The following is a 21,335-nucleotide window of genomic DNA, read 5'->3' on the forward strand; positions in this document are numbered from 1 at the left end:
AATATCAGTTTCAAAATTTGTGAAATGATCTATATAACGCAAAAACCTGCATAACGCAAAAGCTCTGGTCCCAAGGTGTGCGTTATAGCGGTCTTCTACTGTATTACTATCAACCAGTCTAAAAATATGGAGGGTTGTCCTGTTACATAGGAGAAATTTTTTTTACATGCATTTTCGAACCACCCCAGTTTATATTTTTCATAAGAAAACAATAAAAGTCACCATTGCACAGTTAAAATAAATAAAACCATCTCTTCTCATTTGGTCAAGTCGCTGGTTTTCTCTGCTCTGGAAGGGGGGTGGTGCCCCTCCCTCTCTTCCTCCCCCCACTTCTGGGGCTTGGCGGAACCGCAGGCGATGAACAGCGTTCCCGTCAGGAAATAGATGAAAATGGCGATGAAGAAGACGATGTGCCACTGGCCCAACGTTTGCTAAAGAGGAGGAAAAATAGACTTAAATACCCTCAAGCATGCATACATACATAGCCATATTTCTACTAGCTTGGCAGATTTTTGACAAGCAACAGCTTTTGACCGATCATGCTAATATCATACTTGCCAACCTTTGAAGGGAAAAAAACAGGAGATTTTACTACAGGCATATAGGTGATTCACCATCGACATATCCTCATTACAGAATTATTAAATTATGCTTTTAAATAACATGAATACTTTAAAGTGAAATCGGGATTTTTTTCTGATGTAAGCAAATTGGTATCAGCAAGAAAAATATACTGCAAAGGAAAAACTAAATAATGAGTGAATTTGCTTAAAGTTTCATACATTCTCTTATCTCTATCAGAAAAGTAGCTACATAAATTTAATTACTAAAATCCGAAAAAAAAAGGAAATCAATATATAATGAAAATACAATATAAAATAAATAGGTATAGGGTAGCACATGTTAAAATAACTTCAAACATTAAAAATAATTGAAATAATTTCAAGATGCAAAAGGATTGAAATCTGCTGCCATTTTCGGCAAAGCACGTGCTTCGTTGAACATGCAAAGTGGAAAGCTTCTAAAAAAATTAATTTTTACTTAATGAGTTATAATTTGGGAAAATTCCTATTCCCCGACATTGGTAGACTAGAAAAGGGCGCCATCTATTGGGAAGAAAGTGAAACTTTTTGATGATTGACTGAAAAAACTGTAAAAACGGGAGAAAATCGTAAAAAACGGGAAATCGGGAGATGAAAGCAAAAAACGGGAGTCTCCCGTTAAAAACAGTAGAGTTGGCAAGTATGTAATATGCTTACGGGTCTTAACAAATTTCGACTTTTCTGTGTTAAACCGATGCAGCTCATACATCCCCCAATCAATGTTTCAAAGTTTGTATTTTTGATTGGACGTCGCCCATTTTGACTGCAAGAGGCGCCACTGGGAACCCCTGCATCCACCAATCAATGGCAAAGTAATAGAAACAGGGGTGCCCTGTAGCACCCTCTTTGTTGCCACAGGTTTCAGCCATTGCCACGGCCTATATGAATCCTCCTTATGTTAAGATATTAATGCATTGGAAAGGGTTCAAAGGCGGTTCATTCAAGAATATAGAGATAATATTACGGATTATTGCTGTGCATTCAGTTTTTATTTAGTTACTAGCTGCGTCGCCCGGCTTTGCTCGGTCTACCTCGAAAATAAAAGTCATGTCAAGTGTTGCATGATCAACACTCGGGCTGGAACGAAGAAAAGAAAAAAAGCAGTAAAATTTTGCGGCAGATTGTGGAAAAATTTAATTAAACAGTAAACATTTTAAATCCCCTGTTTACAGGAGAAGCATTAAAAACCAAAGCCAGAATTTAAATTGTTTCTATTCATGAGAAGAAATGGCAACAGATCTTTCGTCTCAATGATTTTCTTCACCCGCTACACATTTTAATAAAAATATTGTTGCGGAAAGTGGAGATGAAGCACTGAAAAATAACTTGAATGGAGGAAAGCCTTCGAAAAGTAGGGATTTCATGTCGAAATCAGAGTATCGTAATGGATAGTTTTCAATGGATATCTCCGCTAATTATTATCGGAGGATTATGTTAAATAGCCAAACATAAAGACGGGAAGATGACGAATCCATCGATACATGGTTCGACAGTCAGTTCACTGGAGTTCGGGAGAAGTAACTTGGACATAGATACATACACAGATACGCTCAGTTTTTAATGGTATAAGATAAGATGATATGTGAGCACTTTCAAAACTTTTTTTAAAGGGATTCATTTAAAAAATAGGAAGAGAAGCAGAAAATAGGAAAAAAGGGAAATATAGAAAATAGAAAAAATAGGAAGCAGAATAATTTTTAATAGATATCTCCGCTAATTATTATCGGAGGATTGTGTTAAATAGCCAAACATAAAGACGGGGAAGATGACGAATCCATTGATACATGGTTTGACGGTCAGTTCACTGGAGTCCGGGAGAAGAAACTCGGACATAAATACATACATACACAGATACGCTCAGTTTTTAATGGTATAAGATAAGATGATATGTGAGCACTTTCGGAAAGAAATTTCAAAGGAATTTGTTTAAAAAATAGGAAGAGGCCCCTTCAATATTTCTAGGCCTACAGTTATTTTCACTGGTACCAACTGCATAGGCGATCACAGGTTTCGTATTTCAGACAGAGACCAAGCTCTCGAAATCAGCTGACTAAACTACTTACGTTGTCGTCGGTGAGTTTTCCCACTGCCAGGGGAGCAAGGAATCCAGTCAAGGTGGCAAACGCATTGGTCATACCCATCAAGGTTCCTGTCCAACGAGAAAACAAGTCAGAATTACGAAGACAACACTCTTACATATCATTTTTTTTCCTGCATGGCCGAGATCTACAAAGCTGGCCTTTGGAATTTGCAAAGAAAAAACGCTGAAGAGTAAAGGATATATAATAAAAATATAATGTGTCAAGTTGAAATTCCAAGTACGCCAAGTCTTGTCTAATTAGTCAATAATTTTCCTTGGTATTCAAGTTAAGTTAAAATGCTAGCAATATATTCATGACCAGCTGGTTTGCCTTCTTACGCCATTCGCCTCTCTGTGCAAGCAGTCACCTACGGCGGCTGTTTGGCTAACTTGTCATTTACCTTTTTACTTCAAGTTTGCCGCCTTTGGCGGTTGTTTAAATAAATTTGGCAGCAGTATTAATCAATCCATCTCTATCTTTTTTTTTGTGCCATTCACATTTTTACGCCAAGATTGCCGCCTTCGGCGGCTATCTACCTTTACAATCTATCTCTACATTTTCTTATCCATCTCTATTTATTTTGACCTCCCCGCCCATTTCCTAATAAAAACAAAGATCACTCAAAAAACCGCTTTTTTTTAATTTAAGTTGAGCAAAAAAAAAAAAGGCCAAATTCCCCATAGTGTACAAAAAGTAGCGTTTGACAAAGATAAAAAAAAATCTCGCTGTTTTTATTGAATTAATGCGCACAACTATGAAATGTAACGTAATATAGATACAGCGAAAGGTCCAGCTTGGGATGGAAAAAGAAATAAATGCAATCCCTGAATAAAACAAAAAAAGGAAAGAAAAAAAGTAAGCGCTGCCGGAAAAACACGTGGTCATCACGTAAGAAAATGTAGATGTAAGCTATATAGTAAAAAAAAAGATTAACATTGCTTGCGATTAAGATTCCATCGTAAATATCGAATCGAAATCCAAGTAGTGACGTCACAGGCATAAAAGATGGAAGAACGCTTTTTTCGATTGATGCGTGAAAAGACATGATGTGTTCAGCATTAAAAAAATTGTAAAAAAAAAAACTATTGCGTATTTTTAAGAACTTTTTTCTTCTGAAGAGGGCGAAATGTTTTTACTATTACCAACTTAAATTTCAGAAATGAGGCTTTGATACTTCTCGCAGGATGATATTAGAAAAAAATAAAACCCAGGAAAACATGAAAATTAAAGGTTTTTTTCAAAAATTCATAAAAAATACAAAAATTGCTCTATCTTCAAAATTTTTTTGTTCATCATATTTAAAATTAAATTTCAGACACTATAGTACCAAAAATATTTGTCTGGCGCGATTGGTTCGGGGTCTGTGAGGTTAAAAGTACTAAAAAGTGCTAAAAATCACATAAAACATTAAATAACTTTTTTTCTAATTGAAATATCAAAAATCGAAGCCCGAGGTGCACAACTTCGGCAAAAGCTACACCTGTATACCAAATTTCATCTTTCTAGGCCTTACCGTTTTCCCGGGATGCGCGCTACACACACACACACACACACACACATCTTATTTTATTATATGTATAGATTCATTATTTTAAAATAAATACGTTTATTTACATATATACAAAACAGATAGTGTTTAACATCAGGATAATTCAGTCACATCAAGAGTGACTGCCAAAAGTGCTAAGATAACATTCAGATTACAGCGTCGATCAATTCAAGTCAAGAAAACTGAAACGGCATTCAGCCTATTTAAAGGACACATGCAACGTCATTGGATCATGTGATGAATTACCATAAAAAATACTTTAACTTCAAGCTTAACTGAAACCAGAATACAGCGAAACCTCAATAAGTAGTCGACCGGTTAAGTGGTCACTCGTTTTTCTTTGATGCCAAAAAGGTCTCATTCACAGTAATGTAAAGTGATCCTCCTTTACTGGTCACCAAATTCTATTTTACCCGCTTAACTAGTCACTCAAAAATTGTTTTCTAAAATTCCTTTTCCTTATCGGATCTTAGAAAATAGTGTCGGACTCGGTGGAAAGGCTGTTTGATAGTCATTTTTCCATGAAATCTCGACCCTCGGTTCTGGTCGTTCAAAGCATACTTCTTGCTGTGACTCTGCCGAGTGCCAGGAGTATGAATCAAACTCCTTTTAGCAAGACAGACAAAATCTAATACCTGGAGAAAGTTAGTCAGTATTTAACATCCGTTCAAGGAACTACGAACACAGAATTTAAAGCTTGATGTATGGTAGAAGAGATAGTTCTTTTCCGTAAGCAACAACTTCATCAGTCAACATTGAAGGATTGTATTAATGTACCGTAACTACATTAAAATAAGTTGTTGTTATTAAGTAATGTATAAGTAAGAGAAAATGAAACAAAGTAACTATCATTTGTATTTTTCCCCTTTTTAAAATTTCTACTAATTGACAAACATTTATTACATAAGCGATTGTTTTTGTCGCAGAATTCTACTGCTATTCATGAATATTTGTAAGGCTTTTTTTTTCTTATTTCCCACTCCACATAGGTAATCACTCCGCATAAGTGGTCAAAAATTTTTGGTTCCTTGAGTGACGACTTAACGAAGGTTTTACTGTATATACATGCAAATTATAAATGTTGATAAAAATATTGAACAATATACAGTCGAATCTGGATAACTCTAAGCTTATAACGCGAATATTCCATCATCTTGAAGCTTTCATCGGGTCCAAAACTCCTGAGACCGTTGTGGAAACTCCCCATAACTCCAACTAACAATAACGCGAACGTTTTAGCTGGTCCCTTGGAACTTCGAATTATCAAGAGTTGACTGTACCTACAGGCATGGGCATCCATATGCAAAATTTTAAGGGGGGGGGGGGGGGCTCAGATATTTCCCCCATGGTTTAGCAGGATGTTTTCCCTGTGGAATTTATCCTGCAAAATTTGACTTGCTTTTTAATTTGACTTTTTTAATAACTTATTCATTTGTGGCTGGAAAAGAAATGTTTTTAAATTTGTGCAAAAAAAAGTGCTAAAAGCAAGGAAGCACTAATTTCTAGGGGGGGGGGGGTGCTCAGATATTTTCCCTGTGGAATTTATCCTGCAAAATTTGACTTGCTTTTTAATTTGACTTTTTTAATAACTTATTCATTTGTGGCTGGAAAAGAAATGCTTTTAAATTTGTGAAAAAAAAAAAAGTGCTAAAAGCAAGGAAGCACTAATTTCTAGGGGGGGGGGGGTGCTCAGATATTTTCCCTGTGGAATTTATCCTGCAAAATTTGACTTGCTTTTTAATTTGACTTTTTTAATAACTTATTCATTTGTGGCTGGAAAAGAAATGCTTTTAAATTTGTGAAAAAAAAAAGTGCTAAAAGCAAAGAAGCACTAATTTCTGGGGGGGGGGGGTGGCTCACATATTTTCCCTGTGGAATTTATCCTGCAAAATTTGACTTGCTTTTTAATTTGACTTTTTTAATAACTTATTCATTTGTGGCTGGAAAATAAATGCTTTTAAATTTGTGAAAAAAAAAAAGTGCTAAAAGCAAGGAAGCACTAATTTCTGGGGGGGGGGGGGGGGGGCTTGAGCTTCCCTTTGCCCGCCTCCCACCCGCATATGGGCGCCCATGCCTACAGAATTCCCATCATTAAACAAACTCTACTTTTAAGTTGTCTAGGGTACAAACTATTGCTCAGAAAATGAATGAAATGTTGTGTGCAACATTATGAAGAGATGGGAATTAGTTTCAGCAAATAAAAAATATTTCACCACCAGAGGGTAGAATTTTATGAGTTACACATTTACTATATGTTTTTTTCCCTTTTCTTTTCCCCCCAAAAGATTTTTTTTTTTCACAAGAGGAAAAATTGAAGATTTCTAGAACAAAATTACGCATTCAGAAATTTATAATGCTTCCGCTTGAATGTTTTTTTTTTTTGTTTGTTTAAATACCTCTTTTCCGTTCAGCATGAAAACATTAACTTTGTTATTGTAAGCTCTAAGATAACTTAATTTCCCTGTACACCAAAGTATTAATTGCTACTTTTCGCCCCGACACTGTCAATGAAGAATTACAGAACAGAATCAATGCACATTTTTAATTTCAGATAGTGTAACTGCTTAAGTGAAAATTGTAAGACATTTTCATTTAATGTATTTGTGCACATGTACTAAGGATGCACCGTTGGCAACTCGGGTGCCGATTAACGAATCGGTTGTTGATAATCGGCCAATTCACCATCATGATGTTTTTTAAGACAACAATTTGTCCATTGCCAATTTTTTTTAATTCAAATTATTTCAAACTTTCACCTCATTGCGTATTTTAAATTTTTTATTGTTGTTTTATTCTTTTCAATTTTAAGATACAGCTTACAGTTAGTTCCTTTATGGCCTGAAGTCCGCAACATCCTAAAGTCTCCCAAACAAAATGCTCCCGATTTGTCAGCAGCCATGGAGTTCCAGGGGTGCCCACCAGGGGGGAAAGGATTATGGTGCAAGTTGTACCATCACATTTGGGGGGGGGGGGGGGGGGGTTAGTTTATTTATTCAAATTTATTTATAATTTAAATTTTTGTTTCATTTTCTTCTGTTTGCATATTATTTCATTTATTTAATGTAATTTGTGTGTGTGTGTATGTTATTGGAGTAGCACAGAGCTAATAAAATAACAATAATAACAATAACAAAAAATAAATAAATAGAAATATTTTTTGAAAAAAAGTAATTGAAATATAAACGAGCTGATGTGTGCATCACATGACTTCCTTTTACTCCAATTTAACGTCATTTCCCCATTATTCGCTATTTTAATGTGATTCAATAGTCTACTCTATAAATATCACCAACAGTGGCCAAATTGAAACCAAATTAAAAAAAAAAAAAAGCCAAATTTGTCGTCAAGTGGGCGACAAAACTTGGCGACTAAAAGACTGGCGATCTATCACCAAGTGTCCTCCAAATTATAACACCACTTGAGTTTACATCGAAATTAACGATGATTTCCCCCCAAAAATGGCAAAAGATCCCCCTTAGGAACATCCGAATGCAACCAAAATGGAAGGTGCACAACTAGGCCCCACCAGGAATCTATGTACCAAATTTCAACTTTCTGGGACATATCGTTTTTGAGTTATGCAAGATACATACACACATATGCACATACACATACGCACATACATACGTACATACAGACCTCACAAGAAAATTCGTTGTAATTAACTCTGGGGTCGTCAAAATGGATATTTCGGGTGTCTGTAGGTTCCTAGCCATATATCCACGTCTGGTCGGGTCGAAAACAAAACTTGACATTCGTTCGGGGGTGAGAAAAATGGAAATTACGGCTGATTTTTGAGTGAAAATTTTTTCGCAAATACAATACTTCCTTTTTTTGTAAAAGGAAGTAAAAAAGAGAACTAAAAATAAAAGATTATTTTAAGAAAAGTATATAAAATAAAAGAGAGCTAAAAAGTAAAAAATAAAAAAGGGAAACAGTTGATTTTTTTGAGGGGGGGGGGATTGGCACCCCTGTAGGGTTTGGACCTGAAACAAAACAATGAACCAGCAGGGAAATGATCGAAAGGCTTTACCTGCCAGGTGGGGGGCCATGTCCACATGAGTCACCATGTAGCCAGAGTAGGTGCAGCCATTGAAGCCCATGGCCAGAGTCAGGAAGAACACGCCCCAGAAGTGGTTGCAGCCAACCAGCACCACGCCCACCAGACAGAGGGCGGGGCCAAAGAACCCTGCCCACAAACAACAATTAGAACATAAAAAGTAGTCGAAAACTTTGTACTGCATAGTGAATAAAATATGACAACGTATATAAAGTACAAATTGAGAATGGAAAAAGGTTAAAAAAACCAGCAAACAGCTGTTTCGGCAATACGTTTACGTCAAAAAACAGGATCTCAAACGCTCCTCTATTGCTCAACATTGTTGGTCCTGCGGTCATAATTTTATTTTTTCTTCCGCCAAAGTTATTCACGAGTGTTCGTCCATTCATGATTTAGATTTTTGGGAGTCATATTATGTATGGAAAAATGCTAATTTAATCGTCAATGATTTGTCTAGCACTCCCCCTTTTCCTAATGTTTGGAAGTCTATTATTCGATTTATTTTTTGTCTGTGACGTTTTTCTCCCGAGTGCAAATGTACTCTGGAGTTCTGACGTAACCTTGTCGTCATCGTTTCCGGTACTGCTCTCATGTCTTTTACAACTCGTCTCTCATTCCATTGTTCGCAACGACTGTGTTTTAGTCGGGTGAACCTGTCTTCGTTTTTAATGCACTGATGATGGCACTGTATTTTAGAGTGCCGAAACAACTGTTTGCTGGGTTTTTTTAACCTTTTTCCATTCTCAATTTGTACTTTAAATACGTTGTCATATTTTATTCAACAATTAGAACACTCAAACAGACAACACAGACCTGGCCATAAAGTCTGTTAAGGGATCTAAAGACTCTTAACCTTCAACACTTTCAACTTTCTGGAAAAAATATAGGTTATGCATAATTTAATTCTGAACTATTTGATACCTTTTTCAGCCCCACAGGGCCGGATTTAGGGGAGGGCAGGGGGGTCTACTGCCCCGGGGCCTCCACAATAAATTTTTTACAAAATATCCTAACTTTCACGGGTCAGCAAATTTTATGTTTTTTCTCCTAGACATTTAAAAAAAATTTTTTTTTTTGGTTTTTCTACAAAGAATGCTTGCACAAAAATAATATTATTATCGATATATCAGAAAGCCTTAATTGCAAGTAGCCATTTACTATCAATTTTTTATTTGATCGAGCATTTCAGTGGCAATATATATATATTTTTATTCATTTAATTGTAATTTGTACCTATGAGTTAAAGAGAAAAAGTAAGTTTTAAAAAAAATCCGAAAAATGGTTAACTTTGCAGGTCATCCTTACAACTTCTCACTTCTTCAGCTCAAAAATTTGAAAATTATTAGACGAAATGACTTGAATGGAAATTTTTTAAATTGAAAATATCGGATATATACATGTATATCAAAATAACCGGATATATATCAAAGTATCGGATATTTTCGAAAATATGATGATCTTTTCAAATCCTGATTAGGGGCTTCCACACTTCCAAATCCGGCCCTACAGCCCCATAAGCAAAAAACTTTTCAAGTTATCGCAAAAATGCATAAACTTTCCCCCATAGAGATTTATGTTAACAGCAGCGAGCTAAGCCTCTTTTTCTCAGGTGCTGGTTTCTTGTTCTGCGTGCGTGATATCTCAGAAAGTTTCCGTATAAATTTTCATAATTTTTTTTATTCATGTTTGTCTGGTTTGTTTTTATGATCTGAACCTAAACTCCAACTAAAAATGAAAGTTAATATCAAAAATATACATATTTTCGTCCAAAATTTTGGTAAATTTTTTATATTAACTTATAAATAAAAAAAAAAAAAAAAAAAAAAAAATAAATAAATATTTTTTTTTTAAAATAATACATTTAGGTTCAGATCATAAAAATAAAACAGACAAACATGCAAGAAAAGTTTTACGGAAATATATAAGAAACTTTCTGAGATATATCACGAACATAAAACTAGAAAAACGAGAAAACGGCACCCAAGCAAAAGAGGCTTAAACAGCTACTGCTAACATAAATCTCTACAGGGAAAGTTCAAGCAGTTTTACGATAACTTGAAAAGATTTTTGCTCATAGTAATAAACAAGGTATCAAATTGTTCAGAATGAAATTATGCATAACATTTTGTTTTCCGGAAAGTCTAAAATTTTGAAGGTTAAAAGTCTTTAGACCCCTTAAAAGAATGACTTTCTGTAAACCAGGCTTTGTAAAAACATGATTAAAAAAAAAAAGCCCATGGACCCAAGTTTTTCTTTGCTGTTGAAAAGCCCATTGGGTTTTATCTACATTGGCAAACCTTGCCATAAAATGCATTATTTTTCGGACACCAAGATTCAGGGCCGGATTTGGAAGTGTGGAGGTCTCTAATCAGGGTTTGAAAAGATCACCATATTTTCGAAAATATCCGATACTTTGATGTATATCCGAATATTTTCATATGCAGTATACTCCTGATTATCCGTGCTAATCACCGGGCGGCGTAACATGGATAATCGAAAAACACGGATAATCCGAAAAATTATTTAAGGAATATGTAGGGTAACTATTTAAGGGGAAATTAGAAAAAAACTATGTATATACTCACACAAACCAGGAACTTTCTTCGAAATGTATTGCTTAAAAAAAAAAATCGGTGATACATTTTTGTTTTCTTTATTTGTTTAAATTGTCGCGTATGTCTGTACAAATTTTTCTTACTGCAATTATTTCTCCGTTAATCGTAACTTCTTTCACTCATGTAATCCAATAAATGTTCCACAGATTTTAGAGCAGTAGAATGTGGAATTGTACAATCTTCATGTTCTTCATCTTCGTTTTCGGAATCATCACTTGCGTTTGATTCAGTAACTAGTTCAATGATATTTTCGTCAGTTTTTAGACATTGAAATCCTGATTCACATTCCTCGCTTTTAAGCCCTTCTTCGACATTTTCAGCGTCAACTGATTCCAAACCTTCGATTTCTTTAACTTAATCAATGATGTTATCGATGTTATCGATAATATCATCGAAGAGTTAGTAAAGTGCGATTCCGAAATGATGCACGGATAATCCTCAAACCGGATAATCCGCACACGGATAATCGGGAGTATACTGTATATATATATATATATATATATATATATATATATATATATATATACAGTCGGACCTTCACATATCAAAGTTGCAAATTGCCAGAAAAAAATTCGATATATAGAAACAATCCTATTTTATGCTAAAAATCTCCTAAAACATTAAAATTAAAGCTAATTTTCGTGTATGAAACCTAATTTCTAATTTATTCGAGCATTGGATTAAATGAAAATTAATAGTTGAAAAAATAACAGAAATTACATTTTTGCGCCTTCAACATCTTCATTCTTCGGCAATTCAACTTGATTCGCAACATTAGGGGATTTTTGTTTTGACAAATCGAGAGAAAAGTAAAAAATTAATGTACAAAACTTGAATGATTTTTACTGCTGCTAAAACAACTAGGAACGATAATCAACAGACAAAAAGGATAACTTGATACTGATTCGCCAATGTTACTAGTTACAACTAAGATATTTGGAACAAACTTGAGGGAATTTAAGAACTCCAGAACGAAACAACCACCTTTCTACACACCCCTCAACCCCAAATTCCTTATGAGTTTCGTAGCAACCTTTAGTGACCATAATTTCCTTCCCTAACCTTTATTTTTCATGAGACAAACAGTCTAAAGTAGAAAAAAAATCTACTTATGTCTCGAAAAAAAATTCGATGTGTAGAGATTTTTTCGATATATAGAAACAATTTTTCTATGTAATGAACATAGAAATTTGCTGCGATTTCGATATATTATATACATATCCGATATTTTCGACCCGTGAAAGTTAGGATATTTTGTATATTTTTTATTGTGGGGGCCTCTTTGTTGTGGAGGCCCCGGGGCAGTAGCCCCACCTGCCCTCCCCTAAATCCGGCCCTGCCAAGGTTACTTTCAAATTTTTTACGTACGGTTGTCCCATTTAGTGACAGTTTGGCTACTTCGTTCATTTTTTACTACTAAATCATCATGAATAAGACGAGTTAAGCCATTTTCAGTACCATGAGGCAGGACAATAGTGAGCTTTACAGTAAGGCAAAATAGTATAAACATTATACAGGGTGTCTGAGAAAGATCCGTAGAACTTTAAAAACTTATTGAAAAAGAAACCATAGGATTACAGCGAAACTAATTAGTACATTAGATAGAATAACTCAAAAAGTTTTTTTCTGCAGTATGTTTCTGAACATATATGGCACTACATGTCACGCAAAGGAATATTAAAGCATTTTAGTTATTTCAATGGCGGATCGCGTGAAGAGAGCTCAATGTGTTGCGTGGTTTATCGAAACAAAATCCGATACGCAAACACAACGGCGAAACAATATACTTCAACATAGTTCTATACGCTTCAAGAGCCTTACCCGTTATTGTTCGATATTCGAACGCCGAACTTTGTCGTTCCTACGTCAATCGATATTTTTGTGCGACTTGGGCCGGAGAGTTAGACATTGGCGAGGCATTGAGGAGAAGTGTCTGAGAAAGATCCGTAGAACTTTAAAAATTTATTGAAAAAGAAACCATAGGATTACAGCGAAACTAATTAGTACATTAGATAGAATAACTCAAAAAGTTTTTTTCTGCAGTATGTTTCTGAACATATATGGCACTACATGTCACGCAAAGGAATATTAAAGCATTTTAGTTATTTCAATGGCGGATCGCGTGAAGAGAGCTCAATGTGTTGCGTGGTTTATCGAAACAAAATCCGATACGCAAACACAACGGCGAAACAATATACTTCAACATAGTTCTATACGTTTCAAGAGCCTTACCCGTTATTGTTCGATATTCGAACGCCGAACTTTGTCGTTCCTACGTCAATCGATATTTTTGTGCGACTTGGGCCAGAGAGTTAGACATTGGCGAGGAAAAAGAAACCATAGGATTACAGCGAAACTAATTAGTACGTTAGATAGAATAACTCAAAAAGTTTTTTTCTGCAGTATGTTTCTGACCATATATGGCGCTACATGTCACGCAAAGGAATATTAAAGCATTTTAGTTATTTCAATGGCGGATCGCGTGAAGAGAGCTCAATGTGTTGCGTGGTTTATCGAAACAAAATCCGATACGCAAACACAACGGCGAAACAATATACTTCAACATAGTTCTATACGTTTCAAGAGCCTTATCCGTTATTGTTCGATATTCGAACGCCCAACTTTGTCGTTCCTACGTCAATCGATATTTTTGTGCGACTTGGGCCGGAGAGTTAGACATTGGCGAGGCATTGAGGAGAAGGGTCCGAGTCCCTCGCTCTGGATAACCAATGAATGTCTCCTCCCAAGGTAAGAAAATTATATTTACAATAAAGTATAAATAACTTTGTTAATTAAAAATAGTTTTTTCATTTGCATTTCATTCCAGCTTTCTACTAATAGAGCTTATAAGTTGTTTAATGTTGGGTTCGGCGCTTAAGGGAGGTGCGGCACATACATTAAAAAAAAAATTTATTTTTCGATGCGGCGCTTCTTCCCGAAAATACGGTAATTAAACGCAAAATTTATGCTGAAATTTCAGTGATAATATTTTTTGTGAAGACAATACTTTCTTTTCTTTGCACAAGGAAGTAAAAGGTGCTCCTCCTTACGTCATCAGAAAGTGTAAAATTTTAATCTAGAAGAATTTTCTGGATAATTCGAGTTTCCATCAGTAATACGAGGTGGCGTGAGTCACAATTACTTCGAATTTTCGAGATTCTACTGTAATTAAATCTTTATTTGGAGGGAAAATAAGGATTGGATTGCAGATAAAACGGGGAAATTCAAGAAAATAATTGTACAGGGACTTCTTCCGAGATTTATGGAAAACGGGAAATTTTTTGATAAAAGCGGGAGGCGGGGAGAAATGACGAAAATCCGGTAAACTTCGTAAGCGGGTATGTAATAGCATTAAAAATCTGTCATCATACAGAAAGAATAAAGCATACTTGCCAACCTTCGAAGGAAAAAAACAGGAGATTATACTAGAGGTATATAGGTGAATCACCATTGACATATCCTCGCTACAGAATCAATAAATTATGCTTTTAAATAACATAAATACTAAATCTAAACTGAAATGTGGATTTTTTGCAGATGTCAGCAAATTGGTAGTAGCAAGAAAAATATACTGCAAAAGAAAAACTAAATAATAAGGAGAGAATTTGCTTAAAGTTTCGTACATTCTCTTATCTCTATCAGAAAAGTAGCTACATAAATTTAATTACTAGAATCCGAAAAAAAAGGAAATCAATATATAATGAAAATACAATATAAAATAAATAGGTATAGGGTAGCACATGTTAAAACAACTTCAAACATTTAAAATAATTGAAATAATTTCAGGATGCTAAAGGATTGAAATCGGGTGCAATTTTTGGCAAAGCACGTGCTTTGTTGAACATGCAATGTGGAAAGCTTCTAAAAATTTAATTTTTACTGAATGAGTTACAAATTTTCTTATTCCCTGACATTGGTAGACTAGAAAAGGGCGCCATCTATTGAGAAGAAAGTGAAATTTCTGATGATTGACTGAAAAAAATGCAAAAACGGGAGAAAATCGTAAAAAACGGGAAATCGGGAGATGGAAGCAAAAAATGGGAGTCTCTCGTTAAAAACAGTAGAGCTGGCAAGAATGATAAAGGATTGCTCACCGATGGTGTTCATCACTTTTCGGATTGCGCTGATGCTGAGGACCTGCCTCTGGCGCAATCGGTCAGCCACGAATCCCGTGGACCACCCCACGATGGCCTGCAACAGGTAGGGGAGGGCAGAGAGGAAGCCCGTCTGGAAGCAGGGAGAAAAATGAATGTACAAATATCATATTTCATATGTAAATAGCTCGCCACGGATATCACTGTATAATATCACCAAGGAGGAAATAAAGTCATAATTTCAAATACAGGTATTATTTTCTGAAAAGGACTCCAGTTACACTCTGCAAATAAAAATGCACTAATTAAATTAGTCATTGGTGCGATAACTTCATTGATGAAACCTCATCGCACAATAGTAACAACTTCTATTCATATTATAAGTGCCTAGTTAAATATTAAAAGTTGGTCAGGAAAAAAAAAGAAAATGTCTTATTGACTGTGCATCGACGAATGCATATTTTTTATTTCTGAATTACATAACTGTGTGAAAGTAGCCGACAGAAGAAAAATGAGCAACACAGTTAATGCTAAATTAACTCCACTAAAATGGATTAAAATGTTAAATGAAATATTAGACATAAATAATGAAAGAAAATTTAAACTCAAGTCTACATATTGTAAAAACAATATAATAAAATAAGCAGTGATTTGAGGATGCATTTACTAGGTTGAAGACTTTAGTTTGGGCTGATTGAAGATATCGGATATATATATCAAAATATAGAATATTTTCAAAAATATCATAATAATTTCGAACCCTAATACAAATGAAATACAGGGTGGCCGAAAGGCTCTCCACACATTTTAAAAATTCTCAGAGTGACGGCAAATTGTTGTGTGGATATACGCTGTGTGTGCTATAACACTGCATAGGCTTATGAATTTAAAAAAAAAAGGTAATTATAAGTAATTGCTGTACCGTCACAGTGAGAAAAAACAAATTCTTTATCCAGCAATAAAGCCGTCAAAGTAAATCACTTGTAAATCACCATTTTTTTGTTTTCTCTTTTAACCACGTCATAAAAATTCTTAAATCTAAAGTATTATGGTTAAGTCCCACATTCATACCAAATTTTTTACTTTACTATGCATTTTTAAACATCAAGGGTCTTGGAGCAGAGAGGAGTTTTTAACAGGGTTATCGCCAATTCACATACAATTTTAAATTATTACGTTTTGCCAAAACTATCAATGGATATTATTTGCCATTTTAAATGACAATAATTTTTTTTTTCAGTTACTGCAAGCTAAAGCACCTGATATTAATTAAAATAAACTTAAAACGGGTTGGTAGGGGAAACTTGAAACTTTTTTTTTTTAAACAACTGCTATATTAAGTAGACGTTAAATCCCGGTTATCACAAATTTGCCATTTCAACTGCACTTGCGCGCGGACTTAAGCTTTTTGGGTTTTCTGTTTTAAGATTTTGTGTTGCTTGTTTATAATTAGCCTGAGCTAGAGTCCCAACAAATTAATGAATGCGATTAGAATATTTTCACAGCGATTTCGTGACATAATATTATATGAAACTATGGATATGAATATCTGATAGTCTTTGTAATGTAAAGGGAAAAATGACACTTCAATATTTATTGGTTTGAAAATATTTACTTAACGTAAACATAAAACACGTTGTGTACTTCAAAAATGACTGAACTAGTACAGAAATCCGTCTTTCGCAGATATTTTACGTTAAGCGTAAACATCAGTATTATACATTTTTATTTACGTTGATGGTTCGGCTTTGTATTAGAAGTGATGCTGCAATTCTAGTACGCTCTTCTGAGGTTGAAAATTCGGCCCTGAAAAGAGCCTTTGCAAGAAAAATCAGACTCTGAATCCATTAATAAAGACTCAAAACTCAATCTTTACCAAGGCATAAAAACTAAATCAGAGAAAGCTTTGTGATTTCTAATTTTCATCTGATGTCATCTCATATTTATTAACAAATTTAAAATGTTTGTAATTAATTTTAGCAAGATTTTTGAAATCAGCCCAGTCCGCGTGCAAGCGCAGTTGAAATGGCAAATTTGTGATAACCGGGATTTAACGTTGAGTGCTATATTACTTTTTTAGCAATCAAAAGTTCGTCAATTGCCACACCCAGGAGATGAAAACGAAACAATCGCACTTTTTAAAAGTACTAAGCCTAATATTTGAAAATGAGAAGTATTTTAGACTCACGTTGCCCATCTTGTAGTGCAGAATGGTGGACAGGTAGGTGGGTAGTTCCGTCAAGAACGTGTAGAATCCCCAGTTCTGGCCGAAATGAGTCACCATCAGGGTCCACACAGGAACAGAGCACAAGATGGCCCTCCACGGAATGTTCTTGCCCTGCGAGATCGGAAAAAGGGAGATCTTTCAACGACGATTAGTTCGGCACTTTTCCGTCAAAGGTCGGCAACTTGTTTACTTCCTACCTCGCCCGCAATATAAAAATTGCTTAACCCTCTGACGGTTTTGGGCTACGAGTAAGATGTGTGAAATTCTTCCCCATAAAAAAAATTTCGGGGAGAACTTGCCATGTAAACAGGGTTCGTACACACTTCTTTAAAACAAAAGTAAGGACTTATGAGGACCAAAAAATAAGGACCTCAGAATGAGAATTAATTAAATTGTTGCACACATTTTCAAATTCAACCTATTAGAAGATAATGAACAATATGGGACATAAAAGATGCAATAAAAATAATAGCAACAAAACTTCATAAAAATGTGACAATAAAATGATGAGGGGAAAAATCAGAAACTAGCAATCAGATTAAATATCTTTTAGTTCTGAACTGTTTTCCTTTAATTTTACATCCAAGGAATATATTTCTATTTCGTTTACAGTTAATGTTTTCCTTAGTTCATGTGACTGAGTAATTAACAATTTGAGGTGATGTTTACAAGTGTCTAAAATAATTGGGTATGTTTTAAAAGTTTTTACACATACCCTTTACCCTTTTCCACAACGCGAAATTTCAACTTGCGCGAGGGGGTCTTAGAACGCGTCCCTTTTGTAAGTCTGGACTCGACTGCATTATTATTTTACTAGAAAGACGCCCGTCAAAGTATGTCGGCTGAAAATTGCTTCTACTCTCCTACAGTTGAATAAAGCAATTGCCTGTTGATATTTTGATAGTTGAAATTTTAACCCTAACACCAGTGGATGAACCCTGAACTACAGTAAGTAGCGTTAATTGTTTTCGTTTCTTCATTCCCTTGAAATGAGTCTTACTAGTATAACTCTTAAGTGACCGGATTGAGTTCAGCCCTGTCACGATAAAGCCTTTCCCTGAATGTTAAACATTTCCAAAATTTATTATCAATTTATCATGCCGTTTAGCGAGTCTCATTGTTAAAACACGCGGGTAACTCAATCATCGGCTATTATTTATATGAGGATAAGAAAAGTTCCATGGTACAACCCAATAACACAAACACACACAAACAAACTACATGAATAAATGAAATAAAATAATAAATAAATTAAATTAAAAATAAATAAATAAATAAATTTAAATAAATAAATTTAAAAATCCCCCCCCCCCCTAAATTTTGATGGTGCAACTTGTGCCATAATCTGTGGGTACCCCTGCATCTCATTCAAATATTAACACACCTGTTTATATTACTTTGCATTAAAAATGAGAACTCAATTGAATCTCGGTTTACAACGTTGAAGAATATCACATACCTTTGAAATATCTTCAGTCCTGCCACTCTGGATGAGCAGAAGTTCGGTCTTGGAAATGTAGGGGTGCTTCTCGGGGGTCTCGTAGATCAAGAAAGCCCAGAGTACGAACCAGAGGCAGCCCAAGAAACCTTAGATGCAGAAAACAAAAAGAAATCAAATGGCGTCACATTAGGTGAAGCTTGCAGATGTACTGAAATTTGTGAACTTTCAATACCATCGGTGAGGAACATCTTTTTAGAACTGAACAAAATAATGGCTATTTTATAATTTTGTTTCTAAAAAATCGTTGACTTTTGCTACAGGCTATTAAAATTTTTTTAATTCATAACCCTAATACACTATATGGCCAAACGTATTGGGAAACTTCAAAAATTCCCAAAGTTGTGTTCATTGATTCCTAGAAAGAAGTTTTATTTTTTTTCTCCCAATCCTGCTTTTTTTCATCTTTTCCCCCTTTTCTTTCCTTTCCCCCCCCCTTTTTCGGGGCGGGAGAGACTCGGCGGCATAACTGGGGCCTGCCTTGGCTCCGGCTATATAAATACAGTAGAACCTCCATTAAGGGACACCTCCGAATAAGGGACACCTCTATTTAAGGGACATTTTTCCTGGTCCCAGTCCCTCTGAATAGGGACTTCCATGCATTTACCTCTAATTAAGGGACACTCTGTTTAAGAAACAGTCACAAAGACCAAAAAATGCAAAAAATAATGTATAAGCGCATAAGAAATAATGAATTTACTGGAATTAAAGTGTCACTATTCCTCTAAAAATTATTTGAGCTAAGTTCGACACACACATATGTGAAGGAAACCAGTAATGTATTGTATAAAAAACTTGCTGAAATTAACATGCATGATTTGTCTTCTCAATAACTTATTCAAGTAGATTCAAAGCCGATGCTGAGTGCACAGCAACTAATTAGCTTTGTATATAAAACTTAAAATTTGAACATTAATCGTAATTCAAATAGTATTACATTGTAAATTACATGATGTAAAGCAAATATATGTAATGAATTACTTCAAAATTATTTCTGTATGCTACAAAAGGTTGTCATTACAAAATTTCTGATTAAATTTTTATTAATAAGCTTTAGTTTGCCAGGGGCGCTAGACCCCACAGTTATGATAACGACACAAAAAGCAAGAGGCTCACCGAATACGTAGAATACGGAGGGCCATCCCCCCAGGAATTGGGAATCGCAGAGTATTCCGGAGAGGGGCATGGCCACCACGGTGCCTATCTGGGCCCCGCTGTAGATGAGGGTGGCGAGGGAGCTCCTTTCCAGGCGGGGGAGCCACACCCCGATGATGGCATGCATGGCCGGGAAAGTCACACCCTGGAACACAAGAGAGCACCACTGCATTTCATTACGCAAAAAAGTTTGTTGACGGACTTATGCACTCAAACCTATCTATTTCAAACAAATCTAAAGAAGTTCTTCTGCCCTTATATAGTAGTTTGGTAAGACCTCATTTGGAGTATGCTGTTCAGTTTTGGTCTCCTTATCTTAAGAAAGACATTAATGTATTGGAAAGGGTTCAAAGGTGAGCTACAAGGCTAATAAGTGGACTTTCCCACTTAGACTATGATTCCAGGCTCAGAAGGCTAAAAATGTACAGTCTCGAGCAAAGAAGGGACATGACTCAGTTGTTTAAATTTATTAGAATGAAAGATGTTGCAGGGCTGAAGTTGAGCAGTGAAAACAGGACAGGGGGTCATTGTTTTAAGCTATTCAAATCTCAGGCTAACATGGATATTAGGAAAAATCATTATTATAGCAGGGTAGTGGAACCTCGGAACAGCTTATCAGAAGAGGTGGTCATGAGCAAGGGAGTGGATGGTTTTAAGAGGGCCGTTGATCTTCACTGGGGATTGTAAATGGACTAGGACCAGTCTAGCTGGGCCCAGAGCCTGTTGCTGGTCGTCACATTTGTATTATACTTGTATTTATGTCATGGAAAGGGACCAGCAAGGGCGCCTATATAGGAGGGCAAGGGGCTGAAGCCCCCCCCCCCCCTTGAAATTAAAACCTCTTTGCTTTTAGTACTTTTTTCCTTTGCAAAAATGTGAAAACATTTCTTCTCCAGCCATTAATGAATGAGTTATTAAAAACATCAAATTTTAATAACTCTAATCTGCACTAAAATCAGTTTCCATGGGGAAAATATCCTGTTAAACCACAGGGAAAATATCTGAGCCCCTCCCAATTACAATTTTGCATATGGGCACCCTTGGGGAACAGGGTTCGAAAATATCATGATATTTTGATATATATCGGATACTTTGATATACAACTGTTATTTTCAATTAGCACAAACTTAAGTCTTCCAAATAGTAAATGTATCCTCAAATCACTCTTTATTTTCTTATTATTATACAAATACAAAAGTGACGACCAGCAACAGGCTCTGGACCCAGCTAGACTGGTCCTAGTCCATTTACAATCCCCAGTGAAGATCAACGGCCCTCTTAAAACCGTCCACTCCCTTGCTCATTACCACCCCTTCCGGTAAACTGTTCCACTACCCTGCTATAATAATAATTTTTCCTAACATCTGTGTTAGCCTGAGATTTAAACAGCTTAAAACAATGACCCCTCGTCCTGTTTTCAGTGCTAAACTTCAGCCCCATAACATCTTTCATTT

General features: G+C 35.4%; 1 protein-coding gene across 1 annotated transcript in view; it reads right to left on the bottom strand.

Moving 5' to 3' along the window:
- Positions 1–257: 257 nt before the first annotated feature.
- Positions 258–21,335, bottom strand: part of LOC129232433 (sialin-like) — a 44,046-nt gene continuing 22,968 nt past the window's right edge. Inside the window, exons 4-10 of the mRNA XM_054866578.1 lie at positions 19,843–20,026; positions 18,688–18,815; positions 17,190–17,339; positions 15,002–15,134; positions 8,266–8,421; positions 2,666–2,751; positions 258–431 (exon numbers count right to left, since the gene is read on the bottom strand). Of these exons, the coding sequence (XP_054722553.1) occupies positions 258–431; positions 2,666–2,751; positions 8,266–8,421; positions 15,002–15,134; positions 17,190–17,339; positions 18,688–18,815; positions 19,843–20,026 (1,011 nt within the window). The remainder of the gene's footprint in view (positions 432–2,665; positions 2,752–8,265; positions 8,422–15,001; positions 15,135–17,189; positions 17,340–18,687; positions 18,816–19,842; positions 20,027–21,335) is intronic.

The sequence above is a fragment of the Uloborus diversus genome, unplaced genomic scaffold (genome assembly GCF_026930045.1).
Source record: "Uloborus diversus isolate 005 unplaced genomic scaffold, Udiv.v.3.1 scaffold_12, whole genome shotgun sequence".
NCBI lineage: Eukaryota > Metazoa > Arthropoda > Arachnida > Araneae > Uloboridae > Uloborus > Uloborus diversus.